The 19,106-nt window shown below is 42.0% G+C and overlaps 1 protein-coding gene across 1 annotated transcript; it reads right to left on the bottom strand.

Annotated features, from left to right (window-relative positions):
* Window positions 1–643: 643 nt before the first annotated feature.
* On the bottom strand, window positions 644–13,593 carry LOC135523126 (protein lin-28 homolog A-like). The gene is made up of 4 exons (XM_064949853.1): window positions 13,584–13,593; window positions 12,229–12,401; window positions 4,810–4,994; window positions 644–863 (listed from the first exon to the last, which is right to left on the bottom strand). The coding sequence occupies exons 1-4, from the start codon at window positions 13,591–13,593 to the stop codon at window positions 644–646; spliced, it is 588 nt and encodes a 195-aa protein (XP_064805925.1).
* Window positions 13,594–19,106: the final 5,513 nt, after the last annotated feature.

Here is a 19,106-nt window from a genome sequence, read left to right as displayed (position 1 = left end):
TGTCCCCAGGACATCTGGATGGTCACTTACAATATTGGCAGCCACCAATACATTGCCTCTAGCTATTACCCAATACCCTGTCGGTTCACATGTACCCACCCATTACCACCCATAAGACTAACATTCATTTGCAGAGGTGTAGTGTCACAACTCTTTCTTTGTCGGATATAGTGGGGTGTAACAATCAGGAAAGTCAAGAAGTTGTAAGGCAGCAAAAGTGTTTAGCTATCTACTTGACACTGTGATTTTAAGCTTCCTGGTGAATTTTGTATAGTAGAATGCCAGTGTGATTGGCATGGTTTCTCATTATCTGCTCTGTAAAAATTAAACAACTTTCTATTCTATAAAGACATCAAAGTAATATGTGATGTGCCATTACAAGTTTAAACCCCTCATTAGCGGTTCCATACATTTTCACAAATATTTCCTGAGTGCGATAATAATACAGCTGTATTTGTGAGTGTTACACCAAAAAAGATTAACTTTAGTACATTCTTTCTTCATGATCGTTTTGTTTACAAAAACCTGAGGTAGTTCCAAAAGCATCTTATATAGTTGAAAGGAAACTTAGTGGCCATCTTTCCGGTAAAGCAGTTTGATTGGCTTCTGTGCTTCCCTCAGCTTCCATCCTGCGTCTCCTCGTTCAATCAGAGCTCACGGGGGACGGGGGCGAGTGACCGTGTTCTTCCTCGTCTCCTTTCAAGGAGGAGGGCTTTCCCTGAGAGCGTGGCGAGGACTGCTGTGCTTTGATTGGGCAGTTGGCGACCATGTGGGCAATGCTCTGGCAGAAATGGCACTTCTTAGGCTGGGGTGGCAACTTGCACTCCTTGGCATGGTGGTCCAGGCCTCCACAGTTGTAGCACCTAAAAAACAAGACGGCGTGTTTGACATTTAAGACACTGCACAGAATCACTGATCTGCAAATCTTGCATCTCAAATAACTCCTCATTATGTGATGGTCAGCAATTCTGAACCTCACCTTGCTCAAACTGATTCCCTCAACCAACCTGATAAATGTAGGACTGGGCCATATGGATCAAGCGTTGCAGATTAGGGGTGCTGATTTAGGATCAGCTTAGCATTTATATCACAATGAATATGAATTGTATGGACAGTGAGGACCTGATCCTACAGATGTAGGATCTTCATTTGAGCACCCTGTTACAGGAGAACTTTTCTGCAATGTAAAAAACTGTATTGTCTATTTGAGGTTTAAAAAGGCTTCTGAAGTTTGTCATTTCCAGTTTGAAATTTCAGACTTTGATTTTCCCTTAAGAAAAATGTCAACACCTTCAAAAATGTCCAGTAATTGTAATCCAACGAGTCAAGTCAGTTGAGAGCAAATTCTTATTTACAATGACAGTTTACCACAGACAGCGCTGGGACAATTGTGCGCCACCCTTTGGGACTCCCAATCATGGCCAGATGTGATATAGACTGGATTTGAACCAGGGACTGTAGCGACACCACTTGTACTGAGATGTAGTGCCTTAGACCGCTGCCCCACTCGGGAGCCCTTGCTGCAGGATTATGCTCCTGCTTAAGCACACTGGTTCAAATTAAGATCCTACATTTGATAGGAGCTTTGGGCCAGTAACCGAAGGGTTAGTGGATCAAGGTAAAAATCTGTCGTCCTGCCCCTGAGCATGGCAGTTAACCCCCAACAACAATTGCTCCCTGGGCACCAATGACGTGGATATTGATAAAGGCAGCCCCCCCCGCACCTCTCTGAGTCAGAGGGGTTGAGTTAAATGCGTTAGACACATTTCAGTTGAATGCATTCAGTTGTACCTGACTAGGCATCCCTCCTTTCCCTACATATGCCCCCTGATCTTGTATTGAGTGGGATGCGCTGTCACCTGCAATCCACAAGAGGGCAGCATATGCCAGTTAGGCTAGTGCTGCAGCAGCCAAATAAGTACTCTGGCCAGTTCCATGCAGTGGCTTATTTATTTATTGTATTTATTTAACCTTTATTTAACTACGCAAGTCAGTTAAGAACAAATTCTTATTTACAATGACGGCCTACCCCGGCCAAACCCTAACGACGCTGGGCCAATTGTGCACCGCTCTATGGGACTCCCAATCATGATACAGCCTGGAATCGGACCAGGGTCTGTAGTGACGCCTCTAGCACTGCCTATGACCATCCTTTTCATGTGAACAGGGTTAAAAGTGGGTTAAAAAGTGCAAATGATCTTTTTTCTACCCCATGTGCAAATGCAAATTGAACATAACAGCATGCGACTCTTTTCTACAGGATGTACTCTATTTATAAAAGCATGTTCTGTCTGTATGTTTCAGTAGGCTATTTGTTACTTTGAATGGTCTCATCTACAAATGAACAAAATGAATCACCCTTTTCATTCTTTGTCCACAGTACTTTGCGGCAATGAGGTCTTTTTTAGCTACATCAATTATATTCCTCTGCCATAGAACATACACAGAGTATCACAGTCCACGCAGAAGGGTTAGGGCCAATGGTAGCCTTAAGAGTAGCCGTCCTTTGATAGCTGGTTTAAACAGGACCTGTAGAAAAGCCACGCGTCCAGGGGCGGCTGACAGATGGGCAGTGGCATTGGGGCTGTCACCGCTGCTTGTGCCACTGAGGAGCTGTTAAGGACCCCCTTCCTCCAATGATGTAGATGAGGATTGGTCAGGGGAGGCTCAAGGAGGTCAGTTGCTTCTTTGTACCACTGGCCGTTGGGTTGGTGTCAAGGCCCAACTGTCTCAACATCGATTATGGAGCGCGTGCCAGAAAAGGGAAGTGGTCCTTTGTCTAAAAAGCCACAGCAATGATCTCCCAACTCTGACCCCCGCAGTCCTCTCTAACCCCCGCAACTCTAACCCCCTATATTTTATCCATACGCGGCTGCCATGGTTACCGTGACCTCTAACCCCCTCTCGGGGGCCTACATCTGTTATCAATTAAATGGACAGGGTTTTTTTCCCTCCCTGCATCATATATACCTATTAAATGCGTCAGCATGCTTCAGTTCGGCTGGCAACTAGCTGAAGTCGGCTTGGCGAACCAAACACGCGTGCTCACATACTACCTTGAAATACCTTCGCTTGAAAAAAACGTAATGGCAATAGTACGGTTTGTCCATTTTGAGTCACCGTAGCCAGTACACTTCCTCAATATAGTCCATATTAATCTAAGATAACGCAAGAAATCTGTCATTGATTTTGACATTTTTGCAGAGGAGATCTTAGTCGTGCAATTTTACATCCAACTAAGATGTTTGGTGCAGTATTTCTCACATAACAAAATGTGCATGAAAACGAGTCGTCTCTCATTGAATGACAACAAAGGTTTTACTGATGAATCCTTACTGTTGACCAATCACCGATGAAGGGGCTTAGACTTCGGCTACTGACTTCAGCTTGTCTCAAGAAAACATTTCGTACAACCGAAAAAACCCTTACCGAAGTCCAAAATGAACAAAAACGTCATGAAATGTCGTCGTAATATATGCACAAACTCTTCCGAACTGTTTCGTCTCGGAAGCCTTAAGATAGAATCAGAAAATAAATTGTGGCTGATTTTGGCCATATTTTAAGAAATATGGAGAGTCCAGATAACACTGGTGAAACGAGTGCCAGGGTCCTCTGTTTCTAATCCCATGCAAACACCGCCACCTAATAAAGAATATTAAATATGCAATTGACAAAAATCATTTAGAATCTTAGACCTATGTACTGACTACTCTTCAAGACATAAAACAGTTTATCTTTATTCTCCATTGAAAATGTTGGAGTTGGCCCATATGATTCCTCTTATAAGGACTAGCATAGTCTTGGGAGAGTGAATCGTGCGCCACAGGCCTCCCAGGACTCTTTGAGGCCGTAACAATCTCCATTCTCACACTGACTATACTCTGGGCCTAATCACAACTGGCAGGAGGCCATATTGATACCCCTCTCTAACCCATCACAATATCCACAACGGACAAAGGACCCACAATGTTGGCCCGCCTCTCACTTTTACTTTACGGTGAGAAAAAGTGAAGGGATTTGTGCATTTTAAATGGAATGCATTATGCAAGTAGTGGGGTATGGAAACTTTTGTGATTAGGCCCAGAGTATAGTCAGGGTGAGAATGGAGATTGTTCTAGGTAGAACAATTAATGGTTATTTTACAGGGACAAGCCCAAACAACTCGTATTTTCGTAAATTGGTCTTATAACATTAGTAATATTTCAACATCAAACACTTGCCAACTTAAATAAAGCTTCTTTTTTTTTATAAATAAAAACACCTTGAATTAAAAGTGTAATATTTTACTAGTTCTAAACTGTAATGACAGGATAATTATAATCCACATCTACAGTGATTCAGAAACATTCATGTTACCACCACAAACACACATTCTGTGGAAGAGGTTGGGAAAAGGTTTTCCAAGAGAGAACCACTGCGTGTAACTCCACAAGGGACGTCCAGAATTAAACAGCTATTGATCCAGGTCACACGTCAAGCCTGCCTGTGTGACCCTAACCACGGCCAGGGGTCAAGGAAAAGAAGAAGAGGCCAGAACGGGATAAAACCGAAACACCATTTTGAATCATATCCAAAATGGATGGACCATTGCAGATGTGAGATCCAACCACAATAAAGAAAATAATTTAGGCCACCATCTTTTGAGTGTTAGACCCCTACTATGGTACACACAGATGTGGTATGTGTGTAAGATTAATATATACATTGTTGCTTATCTGATCATATTTTTCTGTTTCAGTGTGTACAGTTTAGTGTATACCTTATCCCCATTCGATGTACAGAGAGTGTGCATACAAGGCAGGCACTCACCTATCTCCTTTGGAGCGGCGTTTCTGGATGCTCTTGCCTTTGGGTCTCCTCTCGCTGCCCACACAGTGTGTGCCCTCCGGCCCAGTGACTCTCTGGGACTCCAGGCCTTTGGCTGACTTCTTGAAAGTGAACTCGACCGCCTCGCCCTCCTTCAAGCTCCGGAAGCCCTCCATGTGCAGCTTACTCTGGATGGGAGAGAAAGACAGGAGAAAGAACCGTCAGAATAGTGTCAGCAGTTTCACCTTCATTCCTGTGCCCCTTTCCAAATGAATCTCAGAGTAGGAGTGCTGATCTAGGATCAGCTCCCCCTGCCCAATAATTCTATTCATTATGATCTAAAAGGAAAAAAACAATCCTTTATTAGCAGTCCTACTTTGAGACTCTTGTGAACACGGCCCTGTAACCTTTTAGGGGCCATATCAAATATCACATTTTGAACACTTTCCAAGGGGCATTTCAAACATATGTTGGAGGATTTGTTTAGTCGTTACACATTCTTACGAACAGATCTTAAGAACTGAAGTCTTGCTGCGTGATATGTTCCAAATCAACGGTGACGCAATCACAAAAACCTTACAGCATCAGCTAACAAATCAACTAATAGTCAGCCAAGCGAGACGCTGAGGAGTGACCCCCTGTGAACACTATGCTATCTTCAACCTTTTCGGACAGAGATAGGATCTATCTGGCATCTGTCCTAAGTCTCCTGACTGTTGATCATTCTGTCTCACCTCATAAATAAACTACAAAGCCTCTTATTGTAAGACAGACTATTTGTCGTCGTCCCCCCACCCCCCCACTAGTCTGCATTGGTCTGTTGCCCAACACTGGCCACAGTGGCCTGTGAGTCTCGTGTGTTTGAGTGGTAAACCTGATGTGATAACCTTCACCCATCCCCCTCTGCCAAAGGACCTGCATTCCGCACAACTACGTCCCCTACCCCCAACCTCTCTTCCCAACTACATCACAAAGGACCACTAACACACTAACCACCACTGCAGGATTCTTGCTGGGAGGGATAGGGTTGGGGGTGGGGTGGGTCAGGGAGACATTCCTTGGATGGTTGTTTGGCAGAGAGATACACAGATAAGTTGAGAATTAACACATTCTCACTCCAAATGATAGGTACCTGCATGCTTTGATTCAATAATTGATCGATTGTTTCACTAAAATGTGATACATTTAGAATGGAGTCAATACACTCAAAGCCTGAAAGCATTCCACGGCTCAAGAGTAGGGACACAATCAGCACCATGATCCTAAGATTAACGCTAAAGACTATTCTAACATCAAACCAGGTTTCGTGTACCTAAGGGCAGACAACAGAGAACGTTTTAAATGTTATGAAGTGGAAAACTGAAATAATCCCATTCTGTTTCATTGCTGACAAATTCATACGACCCAGTACTTTAGCTACAGTATCCTACAATTTTTTCCCAGATCCCATACTGCTGCCTTCACCTCAGTTGACCCAGGCAGCTCTGTTCCGCAGAGAGACGTTCAGCCATGAGATAAAAACAGCCTTGGAGAAGGGGAAAACGAGGGAGGAAGTGATGAAGAAATGGAGGGAGGAAAGGGGAGGCTATGAAAAAGGGGAAAATGCTGTGCATTAAGGGGTCATGCCAGAGGCAGCCTGGGTAAAACAAGAATCCTCCAAAATAGCTTTTGGACTGGTGGTATGATATATCTGCAACCAGGCAGCAGACATTGTTGATTTTGATATGATTAGCAATGAAGTTTCAACTAACCTTTGAGAACTTCACCATTATAGGGCGATCAATATTGTGCTGCAAACAGAATTCCACAATTGTAGAGCCAAAAACCCAATTATTTCTCTCGTGCTCAGGTCGGCGTCAGGACAAGACTGACGGCTATGCCGCCTCATTTTGGTATTTCCTAGGCACCAAGTGCCATTTGTCTCGGTTCCTGGACTCAATTTAGGAGCGGAAAGACATCAGCCATGCTCACCACAGAGGGTTTCCTCTCCTGAAATGTCAATGGCTGCCATTGTCAGACTGGGACGACCTTATATTATTTGAGGAAATCTTAAGGATATATTTAAAGACCAGGGGGTGGGATTCCCAGACCCAGAATGAGCCTAGTCCTGGACTAAAAAGCAAGCTTAATCATTGAAGATGCTTTTTAGTCCAGGACTAGGATTCATCTGTGAATGGGAAACTGCCCCTCTCTGATTTATCCTTCTTTGACAGCCTTCTCTGCATATTGCTTCAAAAATCAACAACACTGTGTGTAACTGTGCAGTTGCATTGATGGGAAGCTTTAAACAGTTACAATTAGGCTAGCTTGAAAAGAAAAGCATAAAAAATGATGTGCCATAGATTGTATTTTAACCAGGACACTAATTCAGATACAAGCCACATGGCCTACAAAGAACTGCATCTATTGTGTAATGAAAACTAGCAATGCAATAGCATCTAGCATTACATTAAAGTGAACCTTTCCTTAATACTCTAATGGTCACTGATGAGCATCGGCTGTGAAGTTACAAGCAGATCTGGGACACGATGGGTCATCCACAACTCCATTTGGGTGACAAAAGTGCAGAGTTGAAAAGCTGCTCCATTGAACATTGGCCCCAGTGACCGTTAACTCACTTCCCCTCACACGTGTGACCTCCCCCGCTCCAGGTCCATCCATACCCACCCCCAACACAGAGAACATACCATGTGGAAAGAGAGAGGAGACTCCTAGTATGTCCTTAAACCCTACCAACCCGGTGAAGTGCATTAGAGGGCGATATGAAGCTCTACTGTAGGCTATTTCCATACTAGCTTGAAGAAAACAGAGTGGGGTAGATGAATGAAGACATACAAGGAGGAGAGAGAAAGAGGACAATGGGAAGGGATTGCTGCTAGGACAAAGTGGGGCTGAGGGGCTCGGTCACGGCCGAGAGGAGCATGCTTCATTGGGATGCGTGGTCCTATTGTTCACCTGCACACAATGGCCAGAAGGCCCCAGGAGTTCATGTTCTCTTCCTGACATGCAGCGACTTATTTCGGGGCCAAAGCCCCATTGCCATAATGCACCGTAGCCATAACGTCCATCCGTCCATCATGGATGAACATTGAACACACATGATCTCGCCTTCCTAACAATGGCTAGCAGGGTTGGGGGTCACTTCCATTTCAATTCAAAAAGTAAACTGTAATTCTAATTATGAATTTCTCAAGCATTGAGGAGAATTGGAATTGGAATTTCAGTTTGCTTCCTGAATTCAAATGAAATGTAATTGACCCAAACCCTGATGGCTATAGGGGAGGAAGTCAGGGGAGAAGTCACTATGTCAGGTGTCAAAGGACAGGGTTCAGGAGGACACTGTCCCAGTTACATTGTTAACAGATATTGTTCACTTGTTCAAACATATGCTTTAAAAGGCTTGGACTCGAGAGTGGCGGCACCAGAAGATGGATGTTTGCATTCTGGGAAGAATGAAATAAGTATTTAGTCATACAAATTACTTATTGAGAAATAGATTAATATTAAAGAAAGGTTGTCAGGAAAAAAATCATTCATTTGGAGTGTGATTGTAGTCCAGGCCATTTCAACAGAATAAAAGTTCAAATAGCTGAAATAAATGGTCTAAAAAGCAGCGGTTCTGAAAAGGAGGAAAGAGTTATAATTACATGTAATGGCTCAGATACGCAAATTGCGTTTGCTGGCCAAGAGTACTTAGCACTTCTGAATGTAATTTGGGAAGCGAGCGTGCACTGATTTTACATGTCGAATCGGAGGAAAAACATTGTCAGTCAGAAGTCTACTGCTGGCGGTTCCTAAAACACTGCGTGCTGTCGGCAGACAAAAGCGAGATCCACCTTCGACGCAATGTGTGCGAGCCTTAAGGGCTCTAGACAGTCTAAACAAACAGAACTGGCGGAGAACCGTTTGCATCACCTTCTAAAAATGTGTCCACACAAATGTATATACAGTGCATTCAGAAAGCATTCAGAACCCTTGACTTTTACGACATTTGTTACATTCCAAACTTATTCTAAAACAGATTTAATACTTTTTATCTCTCATTAATCTATACACAGTACCCCATAATGACAAAGTGAAAACAGGTTTTTAGAAATGTTTGTAAATGTTACTCAGTACCTTGTTGAAGCACATTTGGCAGTGATTACAGCCTTAAGCCTTCTTGTGTATGACGCTACAAGCTTGGCACACCTGTATTTGGGGAGTTTCTCCCATTCTTCTCTGCAGATCCTCTCAAGCTCTGTCAGGTTGGATGGGGAGTGTCACTGCACAGCTATTTTCAGGTCTCTCCAGAGATGTTTGATCGGGTTCAAGTCCAGGCTCTGGATGGGTCACTCAAGGACATTCAGAAACTTGTCCCGAAGCCACTCCTGCATTGTCATGGCTGTGTGCTTAGGGCCATTGTCCTGTTGGAAGGTAAACCTTTGGCCCAGCCTGAGGGCCTGAGCACTCAGGAGCAGGTTCTCATCTTTTTGGGATGGTGCCAGGTTTCCTCGAGACGTGACACTTGGCTTTCAGGCCAAAGAGTACAATCTTGGTTTCATCAGACCACAGAATCTTGTTTATCCTGGTCTGAGAGTCTTTAGGTGCCTTTTGGCAAATTCCAAGCGGTCTGTCATGTGCCTTTTACTGAGGAGTGGCTTCTGTCTGGCCACTCTACTATAAAGGCCTGATTGGTGGAATGCTGCAGAGATGGTTGTCCTTCTGGAAGGTTCTCCCATCTCCACAGAGGAACTCTGGAGCCCTGTCAGAGTGACCATCAGGTTCTTGGTCATCTCCCTGACCAAGGCCCTTCTCCACCGATTGCTCAGTTTGGCTGGGTGGCCAGCTCTAGGAAGAGTCTTGGTGGTTCCAAACTTCTTCCATTTAAGAATAATGAATTTCTTTGTTACCCTTCCCCACATCTGTGTCTCAACACAATCCTGTCTCAGAGCTCTATGTACAATTTCTTTAACCTCAGGGCTTGGTTTTTGCTCTAACGTGCACTGTCAACTGTGGGACCTTATATAGACAGGTGTGTGCCTATTAAAATCATGTCCAATCAATTGCATTTACCACAGGTGGACTCCAATCAAGTTGTGGAAACATCTCAAGGATGATCAACGGAAACAGGATGCACCTGAGCTCAATTTCGCGTCTCATAGCAAAGGGCCTGAATACTTATGTAAATATAGTATTTCTGTTTAAAAATATATATATTTTAGTATATTTGTACACAAAAAAATCTAAAAACATGAATACATTTGTATTTAAAAACATTTTTTATAAATATAAATTAGCAAATGTTTCTAAAAACCTGTCTTTGCTTTGTCATTATTGGGTATTGTGTGTAGATTGATGAGGAAAATGTTTTATTAAATCAATATTAGAATGCTGTAAATAACAAAATGTGGAAAAGGTCAAGGGGTGTGAATACTTTCCGAATGCACTGTATGGTGTAGAGAATCATTGTACCATCTAAACCGCTGTGAAATATATTTTCCATAACCCAACATATTGTATTTTCAGCTGTTTGAAGCTGGTGTACAAAACTGAAAAAACATGGGAAGAATAGAAATAGTGCACATAGAACTGATCTACTGCTTCTTAGACTTGCTTTTAATGAGAATGACAGATCTTTATCTCACACATCTATGTGAATTTGGTCAGGTTAAATGTTAAACCCAGCCATGTAAGGCAAAGGTGTGTCCAGGCCGACCCAATGGGGAGCAAGGCTCACCCAATCAGATCGAGCAAACATCTCTACTTGGCAGTGTGCCAAACCGACATTATTTGTCTTTTTACCTAAACATGCAAACACCATCAGATATAATTCATAGCAAGCAGTGCACTAGAATGATATACAGATGAACTGGAATGACATTCACTCTCATGGGATTGGTCGCCAAAATTAACTAACTGAAAGCCATTATTTGTCTTTTTACCTAAACATGCAAACACCATCAGATATAATTCATAGCAAGCAGTGCACTAGAATGATATACAGATGAACTGGAATGACATTCACTCTCATGGGATTGGTCGCCAAAATTAACTAACTGAAAGCCATTATTTGTCTTTTTACCTAAACATGCAAACACCATCAGATATAATTCATAGCAAGCAGTGCACTAGAATGATATACAGATGAACTGGAATGACATTCACTCTCATGGGATTGGTCGCCAAAATTAACTAACTGAAAGCCACAAGTATGAATGCATTGAGGCATATGTCACTGTGCTTCTATTGCTTTATGCACTATGCTACTGCCTTCTTCATTTGTTCATTTAGCAAACAAGACAGGCCATAATACAGTGCCTTTATCAGTCAATAGGCTCCCGAGTGACGCAGCGTTCTAAGGCACTGCATCTCAGAAAGGTAGGGGTCAAAATTATGAATTGTGAATAATGATGAGTGAGAAAGTTACAGAGGGTCAAAGATCATAAACCCCAAGACATGATAACCTCTCACTATTACCAATAACAGGGGAGGTTAGAATGTCTTGGGGGTATGATCTTTGACCCTCTGAAACACAACCAAAACGAACTGCAAATACATCCAAAAAGTTTGTAGTCACACGCTTTATGTAGTCATTGAGTGCTAGGGATATGGGGCCAAATACTAATCTTTTGACTACATTATTTATAAGAATCTTTAGGGGTGTCAATTATTTTGACTTGTTAAAGTAAACTTTTTAAAAACCTATATTTAACTAGGCAAGTCAGTTAAGACCAAATGCTTATTTACAATGACGCCCTAAACCTGCCAAACCCAGACGATGCTGGGCCAATTATGTGCTGCCTATGGACTCCCAATCACTGCCAGTTGTAATACAGCCTGTATTTGTACCACAGCCTGTATTTGTACCAGGGTGTCTGTAGTGTCTTAGACTGCTGTGCCACTCAGCTTAGCTCTTTCCTTGTTTTTCCTCACACATTAATAACCCTTGGGTAGAAAACAGGAGAAATGGTTGCAAAACCTTCAATATTTTATTAGGCAAGTCAGTTAAGAACAAGTTCTTGGTAACTCGGGGATTGATCTAGCAACCATTGGGTTACTGGCCCAATGAGCTAACCACTGTGCTACCTGCCATCACCCAAACCAATTTGGTCAATAACAAATAATATATATTTCTCTGAACAATTGTATTAGAATAAAATAACATACTTTCCGTTTAATTTTTTTTGCATACAATATAGCTCAGTATTTGAATTATTTATTTTATGCTCATCTTCATCTTTACCAAGGGTGTCCGTGATTTTGGACGCCACTGTACAGGACCACGAGGTCACATGGTAAGCCAGCAACGCATGCTCGTTTGAGAAGGAAAACCGCCTGAATATGTTATTCTGTGTCAAGGTATAGTGGACCACCATTCACCACACATGTGAGAAGTAGACGGTAAATCAGTTCATATGAAAACCAAGGCGCCTCTCTTACCTGATGGACGAACACATCCACCGGAGACTCGAGCGGGACCCCCTCTCGGTTGGTCATGGACAAAAACCCAAAGCCCATGCGCACGTTGAACCATTTACATACGCCGACACCGTGGAAAGATTCCGAGTCCTCCTCAGTGCTTGGTCCTTCATCCTCTTCGGTCTTGCAGACTCCTATAATTTCGAACAATATGTTTAAAAAATTTCGTTTGACTATTTACCAGAACACAAGAAAGGAGTGTGCGCGTAAAATTGCCATTCAGCTTGGTTCTTTCCTTGCGCATCCATAACCCTTAGGTTGAAAACCGGGAGAAATCGTTGGAAAAAACCGATCGATATGTTACGATTTCATTTGATCAGTAACCAATCATATACATAGGCCTAAATATAGACCTATTTCAATACATAAACAACAATATTGTATGGGTCCATAACTCTGGCTAGAATTATTTGTTATTCTCCCATCTTATATTTCAATCTTTCACACTTAGTATCTATATATTTCACATTCATAGTGACTATATATTAAGTGTACTCGTATGTGAAGAAACAACACAGGCCAACACGAAACCTAATATATCACTTAAATGGCTAGTCTATGTAGAACTGAATCTCATGGACCTCTTGTTAGCTGCGTTTGTGCGACAGAAAAAAAGTTACTTGTAAAAATAAAACAAATTAATTTTAATTTACAAGACTACATTTGTAAATTCGTCTACAAAAAGAAACATTTACATTTATCAAGTGAATACTTTATCGACAACACGATAACTTGAATCGGATTAGTCCATGGCGAAAAAAATAAAGCATGTTTTGGTATTGACTAGGCAATTTAAAAATGAAAATAGTTCCACGCTGTACACAATTGTACATTCGTAAGCTGAAATTCATTCTATATCTCTTTAGAGACAGAGACTACACTAAACACAATATATCGTTAGATTTGTACTCAACCTGGGAATTCCTGGTTAGAGACAGAACCCATCTTGCCAATTCACGCCTTGAGTCAAAGGAAGCACCCAAGTTAATGTAGGATATCCTTTTCCCCTTCCGAGCAGCGTAATGCCCACGGTTTCCCACATTCATGCCAAATGCGCTGTAAAGCAAAAGCTCAACTTCGGGGGGAAAGTGGGAGGGCGAAATAAACAAAAGGGTCTGGCAACGTATTGCCCCAAACAATGAGGGGTGGGGGTCACAGGGAAGAATTTGTAGAAGAATTACCCAAGATCTAAAAGACAATGCAAGGTAACCCAGCCCCCTAAACCTCTTCATCTATGACCATCAGAGAGACTCCTTAGCTTTACAGCTCAATACAAATAACCAATCAAAGCGTTTTAGTCCAAATTATTGGCCTACCTTCTGCCATGTTCGGTCCCGCTTGTCTTTAGCCTATATCAGTCCCTGTCCCCCCTGTGTTTTTGCCTGGACTTCTCGGGCCCCGCTCCGCGTTGGATCACGTCTTTATTCCTCCCCTGGTCAGTTTTCACACTTGGTCAATATAGAAAGGACCAGGGAGCATCTTCCTACCACCAACCAACCCCAACCCTCTCGGTCATGTCCACGTGATTCCCAATTAGCCTACATGATTAATTGCACGTTCCTGATCTTGGAGGGCCCCACATATGTCGAGTGACCAATCACAATTCAGAAAGACCACCGCAGAGTTGCTTATTCAGAGAGACCACCGCACCACTGCTTATCACGGCGCCAGCCCTGAGCCCCCACCCCCTCCACCTCCACCTCTCTCTGTCCTGCGTGTGAATTCGACCCCACACAGCCTAATAAAATACAACGCAAATGGTCAGAGAAAACTGCAACCCCACCATACAACATTACATCCGAACATGGCCTATATTTGGGAGTTGTTGAATTTATAATGTATAAATCAAATGTGTGCGTAATTTATGTTAAATAAATATCCCTTAAATAATAGAGGATATAATAGGCTATTCTAAACAACTCCATGTTATAACTAGGCCTATTTCGCTTTCGAAATTGGGTGACGAAATTAGGTGTAACGTGATTGGGTTAATATTGAATACTCAATGTGTTCCATCGTAATCTGTCACTTTGCTGCTGTCGCAATGTTGCTGATGGATGCAAAAAGTTGGTTTGGAGAGGAAAGTCAACCAGTTGTGGTTCATTTGAGGTGACGCATGGAAGGGGGAGGGGAATGGGACAGGATGGCCACGAAGAGGTTTGGCTCCGTCATCATCAAATCACTGCATTTTGATGTAGCCAGTGGATTTTTTTTTTGACTCAACTCCTAGTCAAATCTTCATCAGGAAGTTCGAAGAGTAGCCTAAAGAAATAAAACCGAAACGACGCAAACGAAACAATTGCCTTCAGCATACACCTCTTCTGGAATTGTGGCATGAAAAGACAGGCCTATCTGGTCTAACGAATTCCCAGGTCGATGATGATTGATCACGAATGTTAATCTCTTGTTGACTGTTTTCCTTGTAGAATGATTAATGAAGCAAAAATAAACCAAATAACTCCCCTTATTTAATCTCTCATTGACCTATCTCTGAGGTGGTGTAGGCCTAGTAGTTATATAATAATACTAATTATGATGCTTAAAATATAGTACAAATATAATAATACAACAGTAATTATTTGTATTATTACCATTGTATTTATTATATATCTGGCCTTTATTTAATTAATATACCAATGATATGAACGAAAATGACATAATACTTTATTATAATGAAGTTATGCTGTTAAAATCATCCCTGCAGAGTTTATTTGCTAACTTTTTTTTACAATCGTGTTAAAAACATAATAGTGTCAGGGAAATGTGTTTCAGGAAGAGATAAACCATTTTTAGATTCAACATTTGGCTGTGTTCGATATCCTTATCACCACGACCCCTTGTGGGTATTTGAAACATCGTCGTTGAAAAGATAACCAAGACAAGTGGTTTAAACGAAGGAGAGAGGTTGAGGTTCACAGAATTCAATAAACGTTTTAATGTATTCTTGATTGCTGGGCCTAAGAGAGTTTTCTTATGTAGCCCAGTTTTTGTATTCCCTTAACGAAAGACTGAAACGAGGAACCAAAACAAATGTATGGATGATACAGACAACGCCATCAATCGTTATCTTCATTGGTTAATAGCCCATGAACCATATATGGATGGTTCTGTTCATAACTTTAATTCTAGTTGGCAGTTGGTCCTGTGTCATCCATATAAACGTAATTGTCTTGTTTATTGTACAATGTGCTGTTTCTTGTTCGAAATAATTGAATAGCTTGATTAGGTTGCATCACACAATTACGAATTGACTCATAAAATGTAGTTGAAGAGAACGATGGCAATTGCTTCCAGTGAGGTTAAGGGGACACAGTCAATTCTGCAAAGTTTTCATTCTAAAAACAAAACACACAAAAAAGTATTTTAAACTATAGGCTATAAAGAGCTTATGTTACATCTCTACGATAAACAAACTGTTGTATAAGGCTCCACAAACTGTTGTATAAGGCTCCACACATCAGTAGGAGTTCATAATTAGCTCAGTTGCACATAAGCTCCACACATTGAACTGGTTCACAACCTGTTGCTCAACTAAAGCTGCGTTTACACAGGCAGACCAAATTCTGATCCTTTGCCTAATTTTTCGCAAAAACTCTGATCTGATTGGTCAAAATACTATTGGTTGAAAAAGGTCAGAATTGTGCTGCCTGTGTAACGCATCAAAAATAATGATTTATTATTTCAAACCATGGATAAGACATGCAGTCATTTGCCAATATGGTCAAAAATAATATGCCCCGCCCCCCAAAAAGGAATGACCATCATGTATAGACATATAAGACAGTGTTTCATCAAATGCTTTTGTTATCCCTTATGGATATTAAAAAATATACACATGGCCAAAAGTATGTGGACACCAGCTCATCGAACATCTCATTCCAAAATCATGAGCATTAATATGGAACTGGTCCCCCCTTTGCCGCTATAACAGCCTCCACTCTTCTGGGAAGGCTTTCAACTAGATGTTGGAACATTTCTGCGGGGATTGTTTTCCATTTAGCCACAAGAGTATTAGTGAGGTCGGGCACTGACGTTGGGCAATTAGGCCTGGCTCGCAGTCTGCGTTTCAATTCATCCCAAAGGTGTTCAATGGGGTTGAGGTCAGGGCTCTGTGCTGGCCAGTCAAGTTCTTCCACACTGATCTTGACAAACCATTTCTGTATGGACCTCGCTTTGTGCACAGGGGCATTGTCATGCTGAAACAGGAAAGGGCCTTCCCCAAACTGTTGCCACAAGTTGAAAGCACAGAATCGTCTAGAATGTCATTGTATGCTGTAGCGTTAAGATTTCCCTTCACTGGAACTAAGGTGCATAGCCCGAACCATGAAAAACAGCCCCGGACTATTATTCCCCCTCCACCAAACTTTACAGTTGGCACTATGCATTTGGGCAGGTAGCATTCTCCTGGCATCTGCCAAACCCAGATTCGTCAATTGGACTGCCAGATAGTGAAGTGTGATTCATCACTCCGGAGAACTGGTTTCCACTGCGCCAGAGTCCAATGATGGCAAGCTTTACACCACTCCAGCCGACGCTTGGCATTGCGCATGGTGATCTTAGGCTTGTGTGTGGCTGCTCGGCCATGGAAAACCATTTCATGAAGCTCCCGACGAACAGTTATTGTGCCGATGTTACTTACAGAGGCAGTTTGGAACTTGGTAGTGAGTGTTGCAACCGAGGACAGACAGTTCTTACGTGCTATGCATTCAGGGGTCCGTTCTGTGAGCTTGTATGGCCTACCACTTCGCGGCTGAGCCATTGTTGCTCCTAGACGTTTCACTTCACAATGACAGCACTTACAGCTTGGCAGCTCTAACAGGGCAGACATTTGATGAACTGACTTGTTGGAAAGGTGGCATCCCATGATGGTGCCACGTTGAAAGTCACTGAGCTCCTCAGTACAGGCTATTCTACTGGCAATGTTTGTCTATGGAGATTGCATGGCGGTGTGCTCGATTTTATACACCTGTCAACAACGGGTGTGGCTGAAATAACAGAATCCACTAATTGAAAGGGGTTTACGCATACTTTTGGCCATGTAGTGTATATACAGTACAAATATACATGTAGTGTATATATAAATAGGACACAAAGGTGTTATGCCTATATCTGCATCAAGAGTATGAAGACATAGTTGCATTATTGTGTATTTTATATATCAACTGAAGTTGAAAAGGTACTATTCTGATTTGGGTCTCAACCATGCACTTCCCACCAAATACACATATGCACGTTTTTAGCACATTCACATAGATTGATGATCAAATCTGAACAAATAGGCTACAACGATATGCAGAACCATCAGGACCGAGTTTGGGAGAACCTGGTGTAGGCTACTGACAAAGCCAAACGTACACATACACAGGCCTACTAAGGCATAGTTAAAAAGAGAAAAAGATCCATTCACAATTCTCCCATTGAAATGCCCCAGTATAAAGGAGAGTCAAGATTTCATCCTTGAGTTGGTCTAGAGTTTTTAGAGTTGAGCATAAAATGCTGGATGTTCATGCACAGTGAGCCAAATATAATCTACCACTAGAGGCCACTGTAGTTCTTCCACAATACAGATAAGGTTTGCCATGTGGAATTGTTGAAATAATATGCTAATGACCACACAATACATGTTGGTAATACAGTAGACCGCCCCCTACAATTAAAACGAAAACAGTGTGTAGGTTTGACTTTCCAAAATGATCAGATGCACTGGGAAGGAATACCCTACTATGATGCTTGATGAGATTCATTCAGGGATGATCAAAACCTGAAGACTGAAATAATGTCATGCAGTTTGTATTACACTCAGTAATCTCAAAACCAAATAAAATACAATGTTATTGGTTGCATACACATATTTAGCAGGTGTTATTGCGGGTGTAGCGAAATGCTTGTGTTCTAATCTCGGTTGCCCAGAAGTAAAATTCTCCCAGGAGAGATTACACTCTGAGAGAAAAAGGTGTTATATAAAACCTAAAAGTCTGTTTCGGCTGCTCCCCCCTTTAAAGAACCCTTTTTGAAACCCCCCACCTAAGAGTGCAGTTTATTATCAGTCTTGTAAAAATATTCTACTGTTGGCTTTACGCAATAGAATGCAGTAGTCCTAGAACTGCTTTTTTACAATGTCCATACACAAATAGTTCAGGAAAGTCAAGTTGTGATGATGCTTTTGAAATTTTGCAAACCAACAAACAAAAGCAAACAAACAAGAATCAGTCCCTATGAGTTATGCACAGCCCTTGCTTCCTACGCCTTCTCTTATGTGACTTTATTTGACACCTGACGTACTGACGCTGACCTCTGCGCTGTGGTTTATCCGTTGTAGGTAGACATACAGCTGCTGATGAGGATGTTGAAACAATGTGACAGACACCCTGGAGCTTTTTCCCTTTCACGAAGGTTAGAAATATGCCAATGAACTAATGAGTTCATACTGTGTGTGTGTGTGTGTGTGTGTGTGTGTGTGTGTGTGTGTGTGTGTGTGTGTGTGTGTGTGTGTGTGTGTGTGTGTGTGTGTGTGAGTGTGTGTGTGTGTGTGTGTGTGAGTGTGTGAGTGTGTGTGTGTGTGTGTGTGAGTGTGAGTGAGTGAGAGCTTATTGAAACCCGAGAGTTGATGTCCGCTCCCCTGTGGAAATCTAATTAGCATAATAAAAAAAATCCCTATAAAAATGTGTCATTTTAAGATAGAGATATCTTTTTTTGCATTGGATGCTTCTCAATCCACCACATCCGCCAATGTCGCACTTCTGCATCTGTGGTGAAAGGTGACAGAGCTAGTGCTATGTTTGTCAGATCAGAGACACCCCCCAAAATCACCTGTACAGCCCAAACAGTTTGGCCTACAA

Source organism: Oncorhynchus masou, chromosome 30, assembly GCF_036934945.1.
Source record: "Oncorhynchus masou masou isolate Uvic2021 chromosome 30, UVic_Omas_1.1, whole genome shotgun sequence".
NCBI classification, from domain to species: domain Eukaryota; kingdom Metazoa; phylum Chordata; class Actinopteri; order Salmoniformes; family Salmonidae; genus Oncorhynchus; species Oncorhynchus masou.
The sequence above is the reverse complement of the archived record's forward strand: the minus strand, read 5'-3'. Positions and strand labels throughout refer to the sequence as shown.